At 49.2% G+C, this 17,693-nt stretch overlaps 1 protein-coding gene across 2 annotated transcripts; it reads right to left on the reverse strand.

Moving 5' to 3' along the window:
- Window positions 1-517: 517 nt before the first annotated feature.
- On the reverse strand, window positions 518-17,416 carry rbm34 (RNA binding motif protein 34). 2 transcript variants are annotated; one of them, XM_078205423.1, is made up of 11 exons: window positions 17,303-17,416; window positions 15,566-15,725; window positions 14,828-14,961; window positions 13,285-13,486; window positions 11,357-11,416; window positions 8,858-8,901; window positions 7,528-7,611; window positions 3,012-3,075; window positions 2,879-2,921; window positions 2,622-2,740; window positions 518-1,126 (listed from the first exon to the last, which is right to left on the reverse strand). In XM_078205423.1, exons 1-11 carry the CDS (start codon window positions 17,326-17,328, stop codon window positions 851-853), a joined length of 1,212 nt encoding a protein of 403 aa, XP_078061549.1. In that variant the 5' UTR covers window positions 17,329-17,416; the 3' UTR covers window positions 518-850. The 2 variants fall into 2 exon arrangements, with proteins under 2 accessions (XP_078061549.1, XP_078061550.1); XM_078205424.1 differs by lacking the exon at window positions 11,357-11,416.
- Between the last annotated feature and the right edge of the window lie 277 nt (window positions 17,417-17,693).

The following is a 17,693-nucleotide window of genomic DNA, read 5'->3' on the forward strand; positions in this document are numbered from 1 at the left end:
TAATTAGCCATGTTCCTGTTGAATGGTGGAGCAGGCTTGAGGGACCCATGGTCTTTTAAAAGATTATTTATTAGTCACAAGTATGCTTACATTAACACCGCAATGAAGTTGCTGCGAAAATCTCCTAGTCGCCACACTCTGGCGCCTGTTCGGGTACACTGAGGGAGAATGCACCTAACCAACGTCTTTTGGACTGTGGGAGGAAACCGGAGCACCCGGAGGAAACCCACACAGACACGGGGAGAACGTGCAAACTCTACACAGACAGTGACCCAAGCCGGGAATCGAACCCTGGTCTCCGACGCTATGAGGCAGCCGTGCTCACCACTGTGCCACCGTGCCGCCTCTCTGTTTCTTACGTTCTGATCTTAGCTACTTGCCAAATTTGATATCTATTCTTCTATACGTTTTCTGAATAAAAGTAACTGTTAAAAGCAGTATTCAATAACCGTTTCCCGGTCCAGCTGTTTGATTTGGAACGGAGGGAGACAGAGAGAGGAAGCGAGTGAACACAAACTCCGTAAAATTGGTTTAATTGTTCAAGTTGAGTCGAGCTGCACCATCCAGGGAACCAAACAGAAAGTGGTTCGCCTCAGGAACCAGGCGGGTGCTACTCCATTTCAGAGAACATTTTACACACAACAAACAGTGAAGGGTGGCAAGCCCTCTGCAAACCATTGGATAGAGGGAAGGAAGGAAGGGGAATCTGCAGGCTGGCGATGGGGCCAACCTCAGGACAAGGCTGTCACGTCAGAGTCTTTGATTCATCCCGGCTCCAGTCTGTGTTAATGGTGAGCCTTTGGAGTGAGATTGAAGGCTCGCGGTGAGGATGAGGAGAGAATATGGTATTTCACCGCTTGCTCCTAGACTTGCTGGCCTTTCCCTGGCTCAGTTTACTCTTCCGCCCTTTCTTCTTCTTCTTGGTTTTCTGCCCCTCTGCTGGCTTTGCCATCACCCCAACGAAGTCCTTGGCATGCGGCGCTCTCTTCTCCGCTCGGGCCTTGACTCTTGTGTTCCTTTGGGCCGTTACAGTGGAGTCCTTCCTTACCGATCGGCTGACTCTCACCTGGCGCTCCTTTAGCTCCGAGTTATTCAGCTTCAGGGCCAGAGTTACAGCGTCGGTGCTCTGCAATCAAAAGCAACACCATTGATGTTCTTCTTAAAACCGGGGTCTCTTGCATCCCCTCCCGACCTTTGTCACGGAGTCTTTCTGTGCCTCCCACCATCCCAGTCTGGGGTAGACTCACAATGATTCCCAATGCCGGTACAAGCCAGATTGAGTGACACCAGCAGTTGAGGCAAAACAACAATTTGTATTTATAGAGTATCCTCAATGAAGCAAAACAGCAACGAGTGCCCCATGGAAACAGCAAACAAATTCTGACATGGAGCAGATATTAAAACAGGTGACCAAAGGGAAAGCAAGAGGAAGAGACAGTGAATAGGGAGGGAATTTCAGAGCTCAGGGCCTGGGCAGTTCAAGGCACGGTCACCAAGGAAGGCTGAAAGGAATTAGGGAATTTGCAGGAGGCTAGAATTAGAGGAGTGCACCTAACCTGGAGGGTTGTCGGAGGTTACAGGGAGGGGGGAGTGTTGTAGGGGCTGGAGGAGGTTACAGGGAGGGGGGAGTGTTGTAGGGGCTGGAGGAGGTTACAGGGAGGGGGAGGGTTGTAGGGGCTGGAGGAGGTTACAGAGAGAGAGGGAGGGTTGCAGGGGCTGGAGGTGGTTAGAGAGAGGAGGGAGGGTTGCAGGGGCTAAAGGTGGTTACAGAGAGAAGGGGGGTTGTAGGGGCTGGAGGAGGTTACAGGGAGGGGGAGCATTGTAGGGGCTGGAGGAGGTTACAGAGAGAGGGACGGTTGTAGGGGCTGGAGGTGGTTACAGAGAGAGGGAGGGTTGTAGGGGCTGGAGGAGGTTACAGGGAGGGGGAGCATTGTAGGGGCTGGAGGAGGTTACAGAGAGAGAGGGAGGGTTGCAGGGGCTGGAGGTGGTTAGAGAGAGGAGGGAGGGTTGCAGGGGCTAAAGGTGGTTACAGAGAGAAGGGGGGTTGTAGGGGCTGGAGGAGGTTACATGGAGGGGGAGCATTGTAGGGGCTGGAGGAGGTTACAGAGAGAGAGGGAGGGTTGCAGGGGCTGGAGGTGGTTAGAGAGAGGAGGGAGGGTTGCAGGGGCTAAAGGTGGTTACAGAGAGAAGGGGGGTTGTAGGGGCTGGAGGAGGTTACAGGGAGGGGGAAGGTTGGAGGGGCTGGAGGAGGTTACAGAGAGAGGGAGGGTTATAGGGGCTGGAGAAGGTTAGAGAGAGAGGGAGGATTGTAGGGGCTGGAGGAGGTTACAGAGAGAGGGAGGGTTGTAGGGGCTGGAGGAGGTTACAGAGAGGGAGGGTTATAGGGGCTGGAGGAGGTTTCAGAGAGAGGGAGGGTTGTAGGGGCTGGAGGAGGTTGTAGGGGCTGGAGGAGGTTGCAGAAAGAGGGACGGTGTCGGGGCTGGAGGAGGTTACAGAGAGAGGGAGGGGTGTAGGGGCTGGAGGAGGTTACAGAGACGGCGGGGGGGGGGGGGGGGGGGGGGGGGGGGTGGCTTAATGCAGTAGGCACATGAGCGTCAAGCTGGCTGGATGCATCACCTCACCTGAAAGAGCACATATCCAAAACCTTTCCCCATTCCCGAGAACCGGTCTCTCACAATCCGCACCGACTCGATTTCCCCACATTGGCAGAAGTGATCTCGGACTTGGTCCTCACTGATGTCTACACCCAAATAAAGCAAAGGCAGTGAACGGGCAGCCCAGCCAATGACAGCGGTCTGAAAACGCCCGCGGTATCACTGGAGAATGAGACACAATAACTGACAAAGCACGTCAGCAGACACACACAGACTGATCTTACCATACGGCAAGTTGCCCAGAAAGACGGACTTTCGATGGTCATGCTGGAAAAGATACAAATCAAAAATCACTCGCTCTGCCCTCAGCCAGTCAAATATAAATCAACTCGTTATGAACTTTGATTCGGAACTCACAGTGTTTTGCCCACTGCACAGGTCCACCCGCATATGAAAACCAGTTTGTATTTCACATCCATTCCTTCAGGAAGAACAGAATTTGTTTAGTCTTTCGAAAGTAAGAAAGATGCAGATTAGAAAAACGATTCACCACAGATCACTGATTGCACGGATTACACAGACCAAGAAGCACACAGCACTAGTTACACAGACCAAGAAGCACACAGCGCTAGTTACACAGACCAAGAAGCACACAGCACTAGTTACACAGACCAAGAAGCACACAGCGCTAGTTACACAGACCAAGAAGCACACAGCACTAGTTACACAGACCAAGAAGCACACAGCACTAGTTACACAGACCAAGAAGCACACAGCGCTAGTTACACAGACCAAGAAGCACACAGCACTAGTTACACAGACCAAGAAGCACACAGCACTAGTTACACAGACCAAGAAGCACACAGCACTAGTTACACAGACCAAGAAGCACACAGCACTAGTTACACAGACCAAGAAGCACACAGCACTAGTTACACAGACCAAGAAGCACACAGCACTAGTTACACAGACCAAGAAGCACACAGCGCTAGTTACACAGACCAAGAAGCACACAGCACTAGTTACACAGACCAAGAAGCACACAGCACTGGTTACACAGACCAAGAAGCACACAGCGCTGGTTACACAGACCAAGAAGCACACAGCACTGGTTACACAGACCAAGAAGCACACAGCGCTAGTTACACAGACCAAGAAGCACACAGCACTAGTTACACAGACCAAGAAGCACACAGCGCTGGTTACACAGACCAAGAAGCACACAGCACTGGTTACACAGACCAAGAAGCACACAGCACTAGTTACACAGACCAAGAAGCACACAGCGCTGGTTACACAGACCAAGAAGCACACAGCACTAGTTACACAGACCAAGAAGCACACAGCGCTAGTTACACAGACCAAGAAGCACACAGCACTAGTTACACAGACCAAGAAGCACACAGCACTGGTTACACAGACCAAGAAGCACACAGCGCTGGTTACACAGACCAAGAAGCACACAGCACTGGTTACACAGACCAAGAAACACACAGCGCTAATTACACAGACCAAGAAGCACACAGCGCTGGTTACACAGACCAAGAAGCACACAGCGCTGGTTACACAGACCAAGAAGCACACAGTGCTAGTTACACAGACCAAGAAGCACACAGCACTAGTTACACAGACCAAGAAGCACACAGCGCTAGTTACACAGACCAAGAAGCACACAGCGCTGGTTACACAGACCAAGAAGCACACAGCACTAGTTACACAGACCAAGAAGCACACAGCGCTGGTTACACAGACCAAGAAGCACACAGCACTGGTTACACAGACCAAGAAGCACACAGCACTAGTTACACAGACCAAGAAGCACACAGCGCTGGTTACACAGACCAAGAAGCACACAGCACTAGTTACACAGACCAAGAAACACACAGCGCTAGTTACACAGACCAAGAAACACACAGCGCTAATTACACAGACCAAGAAGCACACAGCGCTGGTTACACAGACCAAGAAGCACACAGCGCTGGTTACACAGACCAAGAAGCACACAGTGCTAGTTACACAGACCAAGAAGCACACAGCACTAGTTACACAGACCAAGAAGCACACAGCGCTAGTTACACAGACCAAGAAGCACACAGCGCTGGTTACACAGACCAAGAAGCACACAGCACTAGTTACACAGACCAAGAAGCACACAGCGCTAGTTACACAGACCAAGAAGCACACAGCGCTAGTTACACAGACCAAGAAGCACATAGCGCTGGTTACACTGACCAAGAAGCACACAGCGCTAGTTACACAGACCAAGAAGCACACAGCACTAGTTACACAGACCAAGAAGCACACAGCGCTAGTTACACAGACCAAGAAGCACACAGCACTAGTTACACAGACCAAGAAGCACACAGTGCTAGTTACACAGACCAAGAAGCACACAGCACTAGTTACACAGACCAAGAAGCACACAGCGCTAGTTACACAGACCAAGAAGCACACAGCACGAGTTACACAGACCAGGAAGCACACAGCACTAGTTACACAGACCAAGAAACACACAGCGCTAGTTACACAGACCAAGAAGCACACAGCACTAGTTACACAGACCAAGAAGCACACAGCGCTAGTTACACAGACCAAGAAACACACAGCGCTAGTTACACAGACCAAGAAGCACACAGCATGAGTTACACAGACCAAGAAGCACACAGCATGAGTTACACAGACCAAGAAGCACACAGCGCTAGTTACACAGACCGAGAAGCACACAGCACTGGTTACACAGACCAAGAAGCACACAGCGCTAGTTACACAGACCAAGAAGCACACAGCACTAGTTACACAGACCAAGAAGCACACAGCACTAGTTACACAGACCAAGAAGCACACAGCGCTAGTTACACAGACCAAGAAGCACACAGCACTGGTTACACAGACCAAGAAGCACACAGCGCTAGTTACACAGACCAAGAAGCACACAGCACTAGTTACACAGACCAAGAAGCACACAGCACTAGTTACACAGACCAAGAAGCACACAGCGCTAGTTACACAGACCAAGAAGCACACAGCACTGGTTACACAGACCAAGAAGCACACAGCACTAGTTACACAGACCAAGAAACACACAGCACTAGTTACACAGACCAAGAAGCACACAGCACTAGTTACACAGACCAAGAAGCACACAGCGCTAGTTACACAGACCAAGAAGCACACAGCACTAGTTACACAGACCAAGAAGCACACAGCACTCGTTACACAGACCAAGAAGCACACAGCACTGGTTACACAGACCAAGAAGCACACAGCGCTGGTTACACAGACCAAGAAGCAGACAGCACTAGTTACACAGACCAAGAAGCACACAGCGCTAGTTACACAGACCAAGAAGCACACAGCACTGGTTACACAGACCAAGAAGCACACAGCACTAGTTACACAGACCAAGAAACACACAGCACTAGTTACACAGACCAAGAAGCACACAGCACTAGTTACACAGACCAAGAAGCACACAGCGCTAGTTACACAGACCAAGAAGCACACAGCACTAGTTACACAGACCAAGAAGCACACAGCACGAGTTACACAGACCAAGAAGCACACAGCGCTGGTTACACAGACCAAGAAGCACACAGCGCTGGTTACACAGACCAAGAAGCACACAGCACTAGTTACACAGACCAAGAAGCACACAGCGCTAGTTACACAGACCAAGAAGCACACAGCACGAGTTACATCTAATCTAATAAACATAGCACCACAGGCTGTATATCCTTTATCCTCAAATATCGCCTGCGCTGTTTACCGTGTGATTTACGTGGTGAACATGTCAAAAAGAAAATTACAGGTACAATGTATTTAATATTCAGTTCAAAGTTAATTTATTAGTCACAAGTAGGCTTACATTAACACCGCAATGAAGTTACTGTGAAAATCCCCTAGTCCCCATACTCCAGCTCCTGTTCGGTTAACACTGAGGGAGAATTTAGCATTTCCAATGCACCCTAACCTACACGTCTTTGGACTGTGGGAGGAAACCGGAGCACCCGGAGGAAACCCACGGGGAGAACATACAGACTCCACACAGACAGCGACCCAACCCGGGAATCGAACCCAGCTCCCTGGCGCTGAGAGGCAGCAGTGTTAATCACTGTGCCGCCACCAATGCATCTTACTTTTCCAGCAATTGTATTTGGACAGTAGGTTGCCTAGGCTTAGGCTATTGAATGTAAGTTTATATGCGAAATCAGATAACCCAAGTGCAAACGGCCCCAAGGATTTCAGATAAAGACTGAGTAGTCATTATAAAGTAATACCCCTACTGTACAGTAAAATTCAGTCTACATGGGTTCTATAAATGCGATGCTGCCCTGTGAACATATCTACATTCTGCAGAGCTGGCACAGTGGTTAGCATTGCGCCAGGGGCCCGGGTTCGATTCCCGGCTCGGGTCACTGTCTGTGCGGAGTCTGCACACTCACCCCGTGTCTGCGTGGGTTTCCTCCGGGTGCTCCGGTTTCCCCCCACAGTCTGAAAGACGTGCTGGTAGGTGCATTGACCATGCTAAATTCTCCCTCAGTGTACCCAAACAGTGTGGCAACTGGGGGATTTTCACAGTAACTGCATTGCAGTGTCAATGTCAGCCTACTTATGACACTAATAAATAAACTTTAAAAATGTAAGCAGCTGAACTCTTGACTGTCACTCGAGGCTCTGCACAGAATGGACTGCCTGCTGTGATAGTGGAGTCGGACACTTTAGGAACTTTCAAGCGGTTATTGGATAGGCACATGGAGCACACCAGAATGATAGGGAGTGGGATAGCTTGATCTTGGTTTCAGATAAAGCTCGGCACAACATTGTGGGCCGATGGGCCTGTTCTGTGCTGTACTGTTCTATGTAACACATTTAAACTAAAACACCTGCTCCTTGTTATCAGAAGTCAGAGCTAGGAGTGCAATCTCATACATACCTGGCCAAGGCTCTGACTGCATCGCTGTCCCTCTGGAACACAATGTAGGCATTCATATTGTTCCTCATGGGGTGAAACTGCTTCCTGAGATCAGCAATGGGATGAATTGGGTTAGAGAGAGAAGGCATTTCAGTGAGAAATTGGTTGTCCCTTCGTACTTTCAAACTGGGAAAACGTGACAGGGACGTTGAAAAAATAAACCAAATGTAGATACATAAAGGGCTGTGTTCTGTATTAAACCCCAAATTACAGCAAAGGTTGTCACAGCACTGAGTTTGAAGAACACATATCCAGGATGACCACTAGAGGGCAGGATTAATTGCATTTAGTTGAAGACTATAGGGTGTGTTCAAAGGACTTGCATCGAACTTACAACTCAGAAACAGACCACCCATCTTAAAGTTTATTTATTAGTGTCACAAGTAGGCTTACATTAACACTGCAATGAAGTTACTGTGAAAGTCCCCTAGTCGCCACAGTCCGGTGCCTGTTCGGGTTACACTGAGGGAGAATTTAGCACGGCCAATGCACCTAACCAGCACGTCTTTCAGACTGTGGGAGGAAACCGGAGCACCCGGAGGAAACCCACGCAGACACGGGGAGAACGTGCGAACTCCACACAGACAGACACCCAAGCCAGGAATCGAACCCGGCTCCCTGGCGCTGTGAGGCAGCAGTGTTAACCACTGTGCCACCCTGCCACCCCTAACTACCCCATGCCAGTGTTTATGCTCCACAGAAGCCTCATACTTCATCAAACTCTATCAAAGGTGAAACACACAAACCGAGGGATCTGCGACCAGAGGAGTATATCTCACAAAGTGTGAACGGTCTTGGTAGTTTGATGAGGTTTGGTGCATCAGGGCAGCGTTGTGCCTGTGGTCTGAACAGAGTGGGAAGGCCACAGGTTCAATCCCTGGCCTGTGCTGAGTAACAGACATTCTCACCACTCTTTGGAGAAAGGGGAGGAGGAAATCGACCAGGGTGTTCAGTCCCCACACACTAACTGCTGCTGTAAACATGTGCATGTCTTTGTGGATCTACACATGTTTACATGTATGTGTTGTGTGCATACATGCTTGTGCAAGCAGACATGTGTGGAGCTCAGCCTCAGAGCAGACACAGAAGTGTTGGCTTCAGGTTTGAAAACACCTGCTGACTGGGTGCAGTGGTGAAACAGCTGCTAAGCAGCGTTTAATTACACCATTGCACGCGAGTACGGTTTTGCGAAAGGGCAGGGGATGAGTGAGGACATTGTGCTGTTGAACACCCCAATGTTGCAGGACTTACATCGACACTACACAGCAGGCGAAGAAGCAGAGTGACTTACTGGATTGTGGCCAATCTCCTGGACATTGTGTGCTCTGCACGTGCCTATAGTCCGAGGAACGAGAGAAATATAATCAGATTAATCATCTCACAGAGTCACAGAAAACTAGCATGCAGGTACAGCAGATAATAAAGAAAGCGAATGGAATGTTGGCATTTATAGCGAAAGGAATAAAATATAAAGGTAAGGAAGTATTGTTGCAACAATACAAGGCATTGGTGAGGCCGCACCTGGAGTATTGTGCACAGTTTTGGTCCCTGTATTTGAGGAAAGATGCAGTGGCTTTGGAGGCAGTTCAGAGGAGGTTCACTGGATTGATTCCAGAGATGAGGGGTTTGTCGTATGAAGAGTGATTGAACCGTTTAGGCCTATACTCTCTGGAATTTAGAAGAATGAGGGGAGATCTAATTGAGGTATACAAGATGATAAAAGGTATGGATAAAGTAGACGTACAGCAGATCTCCCTCTTGTGGGGCAATCTAGGACGAGAGGTCATAGTCTTAGGATAAGGGGCAGCAAATTTAAAACAGAGTTACGCAGAAACTACTTCTCCCAAAGGGTTGTGAATCTGTGGAATTCGCTACCCCAAAGTGCGGTGGATGCTGGGACAGTGAGTAAATTTAAGGAGGAGTTAGACAGATTTTTAATTGGTAATGGGTTGAAGGGTTATGGGGAGAAGGCAGGAAAATGGGGATGAGGAGCATATCAGCCATGATCGAATGGCGGAGCGGACTCGATGGGCCGAATGGCCTGATTCTGCTCCTATATCTTATGAACTTACATTCTCATACATGCAGGCTGGCAGAAAATAGGGTTTCAAAATGAAGAGGTGAGCAGTGCAACCACAGCCCCATTTTCAGCACTGCTCGTCCCCCTGCCTCACACGCTAAACCTTTTAAAATTCATTCGTGGGACATGGGCGTCGCTGGGTGGCCAGCATTTATTGCCCATCCCTACTTGCCCTTTTTCAGAGAACAGTTGAGAGTCAACCACATTGCTGTGTCTCTGGAGTCACATGTAGGCCAGACCAGGTAAGGACGGCAGATTTCCTTTCCTAAAGGACATTAGTGAACCAGATGGGTTTTTCTGACAATCGACAATGGTTTCATGGTCATCAGTAGATTCTTAATTCCAGGTTTTTTTTATTGAATTCAAATTCCACCATCTACCGTGGCGGGATTCGAACCCGGGTCCCCAGAACATTAGCGGAAATTCTGGATTAATAGTGTAGCGATAATACCATGAAGCCATCGCCTTCCCTTGATCTCAGATATGCTGTTTTTAACCTCCTTCCCTATTCCTCCACATAGTAAAGGTGCATTTACATTACTGGGGTGAGAAGGAAGGGAGGATTGTAAATGGGAGCGGGTGGGCAGGGACAGAGTCAGTCCACTCCCAAGTCCAGATAGCTGCCTGCCCTGGTCCAGGAAAGAGGGAGCTGACCTCCTCATGGGGGCTGGACTATAGAGGGGAGAAAGCTGTGCTTCACTTGTACAAAGCCTTTGTGAAACCTCATTTGGAATAGTGAGTTTTCAGGTGGTGCAGATGGAGTAGAATGAGACTGGGGCTGAAAGGGTTAAATGATGATAACAGGACTCCTTTATCAGGCAGAGTCAACAGCACTTCACAAAAGCAAAATCATCTCTTACTGAATCAAAGGATATGGGAAGGGGGCGGGAAAGCGGAAATGAGGGAGATGATCGGTGGCACAGTGATTAGCACTGCTGTTTCACAGCGCCAGGGACCCGGGTTCGATTCCCGGCTTGGGTCACTGTCTGTGTGTGTTTGCACATTCTCCCCGTGTCTGCGTGGGTTTCCTCCGGGTGCTCCGGTTTCCTCCCACAGTCCAAAGATGGGTGTGTTAGGTTGATTGGCCGTGCTAAAATTGACCCTAGTGTCAGGGAGATTAGCAGGGTAAATGTGTGGGGTTACGGGATAGGGCCTGGGTGGGATTGTGGTCGGTGCGGACTCGATGGGCCGAATGGCCTCCTTCTGCACTGTCGGGATTTGATGATCAGCCATTGCATCAAAAGAGCAATTTTGAGGGGCCACATGGTCTACTCCTGCTCTTACGTATGTCGGGCGTTTAAAATATTACAAGTTTTGAATATGGCAGAGAGAGAGAAATTTATTCCTCTGGGGTGCCCAGAACAAGATTAAAATTGAGCAACATTTCAGCTCACAGTCACCCTCTCCACCCACTAATTTTAGAAGCAGCCAAACTCGGGTGAAAAGACAGGTTTCACCATTAGGGAAAGCAGAGCTCCACAAACCAGGCTGGGTTTCCGTTTGTTGACTCTGCACTGGGATCATCGCGCCAGTCCAGGAGCACAGAGAAACGCTGAACAGTGAAACCGCACCATTGTGAATACAGCAACAAGAAGCTCATTGTGTGCAACCAAGCAGTCTGCAGAGTGAAATCCTCACACAGCTGGAACCAGCTTCATTTCTGTAAGCAATCACGCGTAACTTATTTCTTAAAAAAAGCAATTGCCTTACCACTGAACGGAATCGTATAGATTCAATCTGCCCAAATTCTTTAAACATCGCTTTGAGCATCTGTTTAAAATGGTACAAATGATACTGTGTATTAGCCAGGAGATGTGCTCCAGAACAGGACGACAATATTCTCAGATATAGCCTTGTATATTACTACAATTAGGAATATACAAATTATACACAAATATACAGGTGGCTAGCACTGCTGCCTCACAGTGCCAGGGATCCGGGTTCAATTCCAGCCACAGGTCACTGTCTGTGCGGAGTCTGCACATTCTCCCCGTGTCTGCGTGGGTTTCCTCCGGGTGCTCCGGTTTCCTCCCACAGTCTGAAAGACGTGCTGGTTAGGTGCATTGGCCGTGCTAAATTCTCCCTCGGTGTACCCGAACAGGCACCGGAGTGTGGCAACTGGGGGATTTTTACAGTAACTTCATTACAGTGTTAATGTAACTATATTGTGACATAATAAATGAACTTAAACTTAATAAGGTCGGACAAAATTAATGTCTATCCATTTGCCTTCTGCCATCTTGGTATTCAAAAGAACAAGCTTTATACAACAGCTTTCTTGACCTCCCAATGCGCTTTACAGCCAAGGAAGTACTTTGGGGCTTATAATCCCTGTAGTAATGTCAGAAAAGCTGCAGTAATCAATGTGATAATGAGCAGATTATCTGTTTTAGGGATGTTGGTGGAGGAATAAATATTGTCAGGACGCCACAGTAGTGGAGTGGTTAAGTAACCACAGCCATCGATCCTTATTCAATCACATAGAATCCTACAGTGCTGAAGGAGGCCATTCAGCCCATCGAGTCTGCACTGACCACAATCCCACCCAGGCCCTATTCCCATAACCTCATTCATTTACCCTCGCTAGTCCCCCTGACACTAAGGGGCAATTTAGCACGGCCGATCCACCTAACCAGCACATCTTTGGACTGTGGGAGGAAACTGGAGCACCCGGAGGGAACCCACGCAGACACGGGGAGAACACGCAGACTCCACACGGACAGTGACTCGAGTGCGGAATCGAACCCGGGTCCCTGGTGGTGTGAGGGTGCAGTGCTAATCACTGTGCCACGCTATTATGAATGAATCTGAAACAGGCCGTGGGATTTGTGGTGAGGAGAACCTTTGTGGACCAGAGGTTCAAAGTCACTGATCCCCACCCCCACCCCTCCTTTAACCTGGAGCACACATCATCAACTCAGGGCGCCAAAACATTGTGTTTCACACGGGTGATGAGTAGCTATTGATTGCTCCATAATGCAAGATTATGTATAATAGCTGATAGGGTCTTTAATGCTTGTGGTGGGGGGAGGGAGGGAGAGAGGTCAGATGCCATCACATTTGCTGTCTCTCTCTAATCCTGTGACTGCCTGTGGTTAGTGGGGAAGCTGCTCCCCTGCCAATTACAATGGAAACAAGCTCTAACCACCCTGTAGAAATGCAGTAATGAAGCATTGGGTCATTAGTCCTAATACATCCGTACGTGGCAAGATCAAGTGTAGTATGGATTGCCTGCACTTGGTTGGGGTCATTGGGTTACGCTGAGGCTTCATATGTTTCATATGAAGCAATTTTTAAAAGCGGCATCTCGGCCTTTTGGCTAAGATGCAAATGAGCTCAAGTCTTGGAGGAGGAACCTCCCCCTTCTCCAATCAGCTTGGCTCATGTAGATCAGGCCCAGGACAGGGTGGTTTGGTCGCTTGCCCTGTCTTGTCAGCCTGGCTCTGAAATGTCTCAACTTGTTGAGACTCTGAATTGGATTTGATTTGATTGAATTGGAAAAGTATAAAAAAAAACAATGCTGCTGTGAAGCGCCATGGGATGTGTTACTGTATCTTTGATGCTCAGTGGGTGGAAGCTGTTGTACTGTCAGGGTCATTACTGAAGTGTAACTGCCCGTGTCTGGGTTTATCTCTCACCGTCTTATCGCACTCTGATGGCAGGTTTCCAACAAACAGGGTTCTCTTGCACTTGATCCGCTCCAGTGGGTAATTGGTGACCTTTCTTTTCCGCGTCGCCGGAGCACGCGGCACTTTGTCTTCTTCCGCCTCCTTGCTCTGCTTCCGGTTCTTGCGCTGTTTTCCTTCATCCTCCTCGTCTGCTGCGCTCAAGGCATCCTCTCTGCAAGCAACACAGGTAGAGGGCAGCTTAGCTTCGCACGGCAAGAATAGGACCTTACTGTGGGCTCAGGGCTCCAGGGCCTTCTCCCCATAATCCTGACCCCCTTCCCACAAAAACAAAATCACTTCCCCGCTGCCACTCCTAGTTTTCCTAGGCTGCCCCTTTTCTCTGGGTTGACTATGTAGTTGGACAATTAGTCCTCCAGCCAGTGATGGCGCTCTAGTACCTCAGCCTAGTGTCACCAGCTTAGAATCCTACTGTGTAGAAGGAGGCCATTCAGCCCATCGAGTCTACACCAACCACAATCCTACTCAGGCCCTATCCCTATGTATTTACCCTAGCTAGCCCCCCCTGACACTAAAGGGGCAATTTAGCACGGCCAATCCACCTAACGCGCACATCTTTGGACCGTGGGAGGAAACCGGAGCACCCGGAGGAAACCCACGCAGACACAGGGAGAACGTGCAGACTCCACATAGACAGTGACCCAAGCTGGGAATCGAACCCGGGTCCCTGGCGCTGTGAGGCAGCAGTGCTGCTGGTACCCCAGCCAGGGAGCACAATCCATGGTCCAGCTGAATGTTACACCAGCGGGCAGTCTCGCAGGCGGGTAATACAAACACACAGCTGGATGGCATTTTAAAACGGGTGAAAATAGAAACATTTCAGTACATTCTCTTCAGCAATGCAGTTGCTGAACAAACTAACTGTACTAAAAGGGGAAAAAAATCTGTTAAATACATAAAAATGACAAAACAGGAGGCCAATTCAGCCCCAATAGTAAGTGCTGCTATTTCAATGGGAGGAGTGTGTTCTCATCCCAACTCACTGCCCTTTCTGTCAATCCTGCTGGAATCTTCCTTTCCAAGTCTACCCGATTTGGGACAGCATGGAGGCACTGGGGTGGCACGGTAGCACAGTGGTTAGCACAGCTGCCTCACAGCGCCAGAGACCCAGGTTTGATTCCCAGCTTGGGTCACTGTCTGTGTGGAATTTGCGTGGGGTTCCTCTGGATGCTCCGGTTTCCTCCGGGTGCTCCGGTTTCCTCCCACAGTCTGAAAGACGTGCTGGTTAGGGTGCATTGGCCGTGCGACTAGGGGATTTTCAGAGTAACTTCATTGCAGTGTTAATGTAAGCCTACTTGTGACACTAATAAATAACTTTTGGTCACCTGTCCTAAAGTCGCTTTGTCTGACTCAGTGTCAAACTTTGCTTTAGGACAACCATGAAATGTCTCGGAGTGTTTTATCATTTAAAGGCATTCTTAAAAAAGTGCAAGCTATTCTATGCTTGCAAAACAACGGAGTTGGATAATCCTCCTCCCTATCACATAGCACTCACCGGTGGGCCAGTTTCCTCTCGGCGGCTGAGAGTTTTTTGACACGGACAGGCTTCCTTTTCTCCACCTTCTGCTGCTTGGCTTTATTCGTGACATCAGACTCATCTTTGGAAAGCTTCCTCTTCTTGCTGCTGACCTAAGGGGTAAGAATCACGAGTCAACCCTTACCAGGTCACTATTGGCAGTATAGGGGGATGCGATGACCTAATGGTATTATTGCTAGACTATTAATCCAGAAACTCAGCTCATGTTCTGGGGACCCAAGTTCGAATCCCGCCACGGCAGATGGTGGAATTTGAATTCAATAAAAAATATCTGGAATTAAGAATCTACTCATGACCATGAAACCGTTGTCGGAAAAACCCATCTAGTTCACTAATGTTCCTTAGGGAAGGAAATCTGTCGTCCTTACCTGGTCTGGCCTACATGTGACTCCAGAGCCACAGCAATGTGGTTGACTCTCAACTGCCCTCCAAGGGCAACTCGGGATGGGCAATGAAAGCTGGTCAGCCAGCGACGGCTGTGTCCCACAAATGAATTTTTTTTTAAAGTATTCAATGTAATTGCTGTAAAAGCAGAAAGTTCCACACACACGAGGAACATGTTTTTATTGCTGACCTCGGTACTGGGGCAGTAAGCAGTAAAGAATTGGCATGGAACTCAAGATGCAGGTTACTTACTGAATTTGGACCAGTGGGTTTTAAACTTAATCTTAGACGTTGCTGAGATCAAGAGCTTACCTTGTTCTCTGGAACCGGAGTGAGGACTGGCTGAGTAGCAGAGGCTGGGGTGAAGAGTGTCATTAGTGGAGTTAATTTGCATTGTCCTGCCTGTTTCTGGAATAGACTGTTGGCCACCTGGCCCACCACATAGCTCCCTGTTTCTCCATTCATTCCCTTACTGCAGAAATGGGAAAAAGAGAAAAAAATGGGAAAAAGAGATAAACCTGTGACTCAAATAATTAAATAGCATCACAGAAGCAGCCATTCAGCCAACTCTTCGAAAGGGAAGTACAATTAGCCCCACACTCCTCCTCCTTCTTTTCCTTTTCAAGTATTGATCCCATTCTCTGTAAGGGGCACTAACTAGGGTAAATGCATGGGGTTATGGAGATAGGGTCTGGGTGGGATTGTGGTCGGTGCAGACTCGATGGGCCGAATAACCTCCCTCTGCACTGTATGATTCTACAATTGATTCTATGATAATGTATCTGCTTCCATCGTCCTTTCAGATCACAATGACGTGCTGTAGAAATAAATTCTCTCTTTGCCAGTGTCCTCGAGTGTACTGACTGCTCCTGTCACTGGGAAACTGTTTCTCGATCATAATGTGGAGCACCTTGACCAACCTGCCAATTAATTCTAATACAGGGTTTGACACAAGCAATTTGACCCCACGCACCCCAGACATTCTCTCTTCCACCTTCTTCCGTCAGGAAAAAGATACAAAAGTCTGAGGTCACGCACCAACCAACTCAAGAACAACTTCCTCCCTGCTGCTGTCAGACTTTTGAATGGACCGACCTTATGTTAAGTTGATCTTTCTCTACACCCTAACTATGACTGTAACACTACATTCTGCACCCTCTACTTTCCTTCTCCCCTATGTACTCAATAAATGGTATGCTTTGTCTGTACAGCGTGCTAGAAACAATACTTTTCACTGTATCCTAACGTATGTTACAATAATAAATCAAATCAATCACAAAATTCACAGCCACACAAGTTGAAGCAGAGGACAAAGAATAAAGTTTATTTATTAGTGTCACAAGTAGGTTTACATTAACATTGCGATAGTTACTGTGAAAATCCCCCAGTCGCCACGCTTCGGCGCCTGTTCGGGTACACCGAGGGAGAATTTAGCACGGCCAATCCACCTAACCAGTACGTCTTTCGGACTGCGGGAGGAAACTGGAGCATCCGGAGGAAACCCATGCAGACACGGGGAGAATGTGCAGACAGTGACCCAAGACGGGAACTGAACCCGGGTCCCTGGCGCTGTGAGACAGCAGTGCTAACCACTGTGTCACCGTGCTGCCCCGGGTCCCTGGCGCTGTGAGGCAGCAGTGCTAACCACTGTGTCACCGTGCTGGCCAATAGCAAGTATTGTTTGGGGCATCACGGTAGCACAGTGGTTAGCACCGCTGCCCCTCAGCGCCAGGGAACCGGGTTCAATTCCGGCCTCGGGTCACTGTCTGCGTGGAGTCTGCACGTTCTCCCCGTGTCTGCGTGGGTTTCCTCCGGGTGCTCCGGTTCCCTCCCACAGTCTGAAAGACGTGCTGGTTAGGGTGCATTGACCGTGCTAAATTCTCCCTCAGTGTACCTGAACAGGCGCCGGAGTGTGGCGACTAGGGGATTTTCACAGTAACTTCATTGCAGTGTTAATGTAAGCCTACATGTGACACTGATAAATAAATAGACTCTGAGTGGTGTCTCTGCTCTCCCCTCCCGGGTTTACACACTCTCTCTATCCCTCACCGCTCCTTTCTCTCTGTCTTCCCCATCCAGCCTTCACTCCTGCTGCCTCAGACACCGGAAACCCGCTGCTCGGTCCCTTCCCCTGGCTCCCGCGAGCCGGGCCGCGGGTTCCGGCTCTGCCGGAAGTGGGGCGGGGGGGGGGAAAGCCGGGCGGGTGTCACCGGCTTTGCGGTCCGGCTGCAGACAGAGGGCACTGACTGAGAGAGCGGTGCGGATAATGCTGCAAGGAGCGCTGGCGGTGCGGGGCTCCCTCAGCATCGCTCCACAGACTGCTGAGAGAGGAGGCCATTCGGGCCTGCTGTCCCCTGTGCTCCCATTCCCCCCCATCTATCTGTGCAATTCTCTCTCAGATAATAATCCAATTCTTTTTGACAAGCCCCTCTCTGTGAGG

This window comes from Mustelus asterias, unplaced genomic scaffold, assembly GCF_964213995.1.
Source record: "Mustelus asterias unplaced genomic scaffold, sMusAst1.hap1.1 HAP1_SCAFFOLD_745, whole genome shotgun sequence".
NCBI lineage: Eukaryota > Metazoa > Chordata > Chondrichthyes > Carcharhiniformes > Triakidae > Mustelus > Mustelus asterias.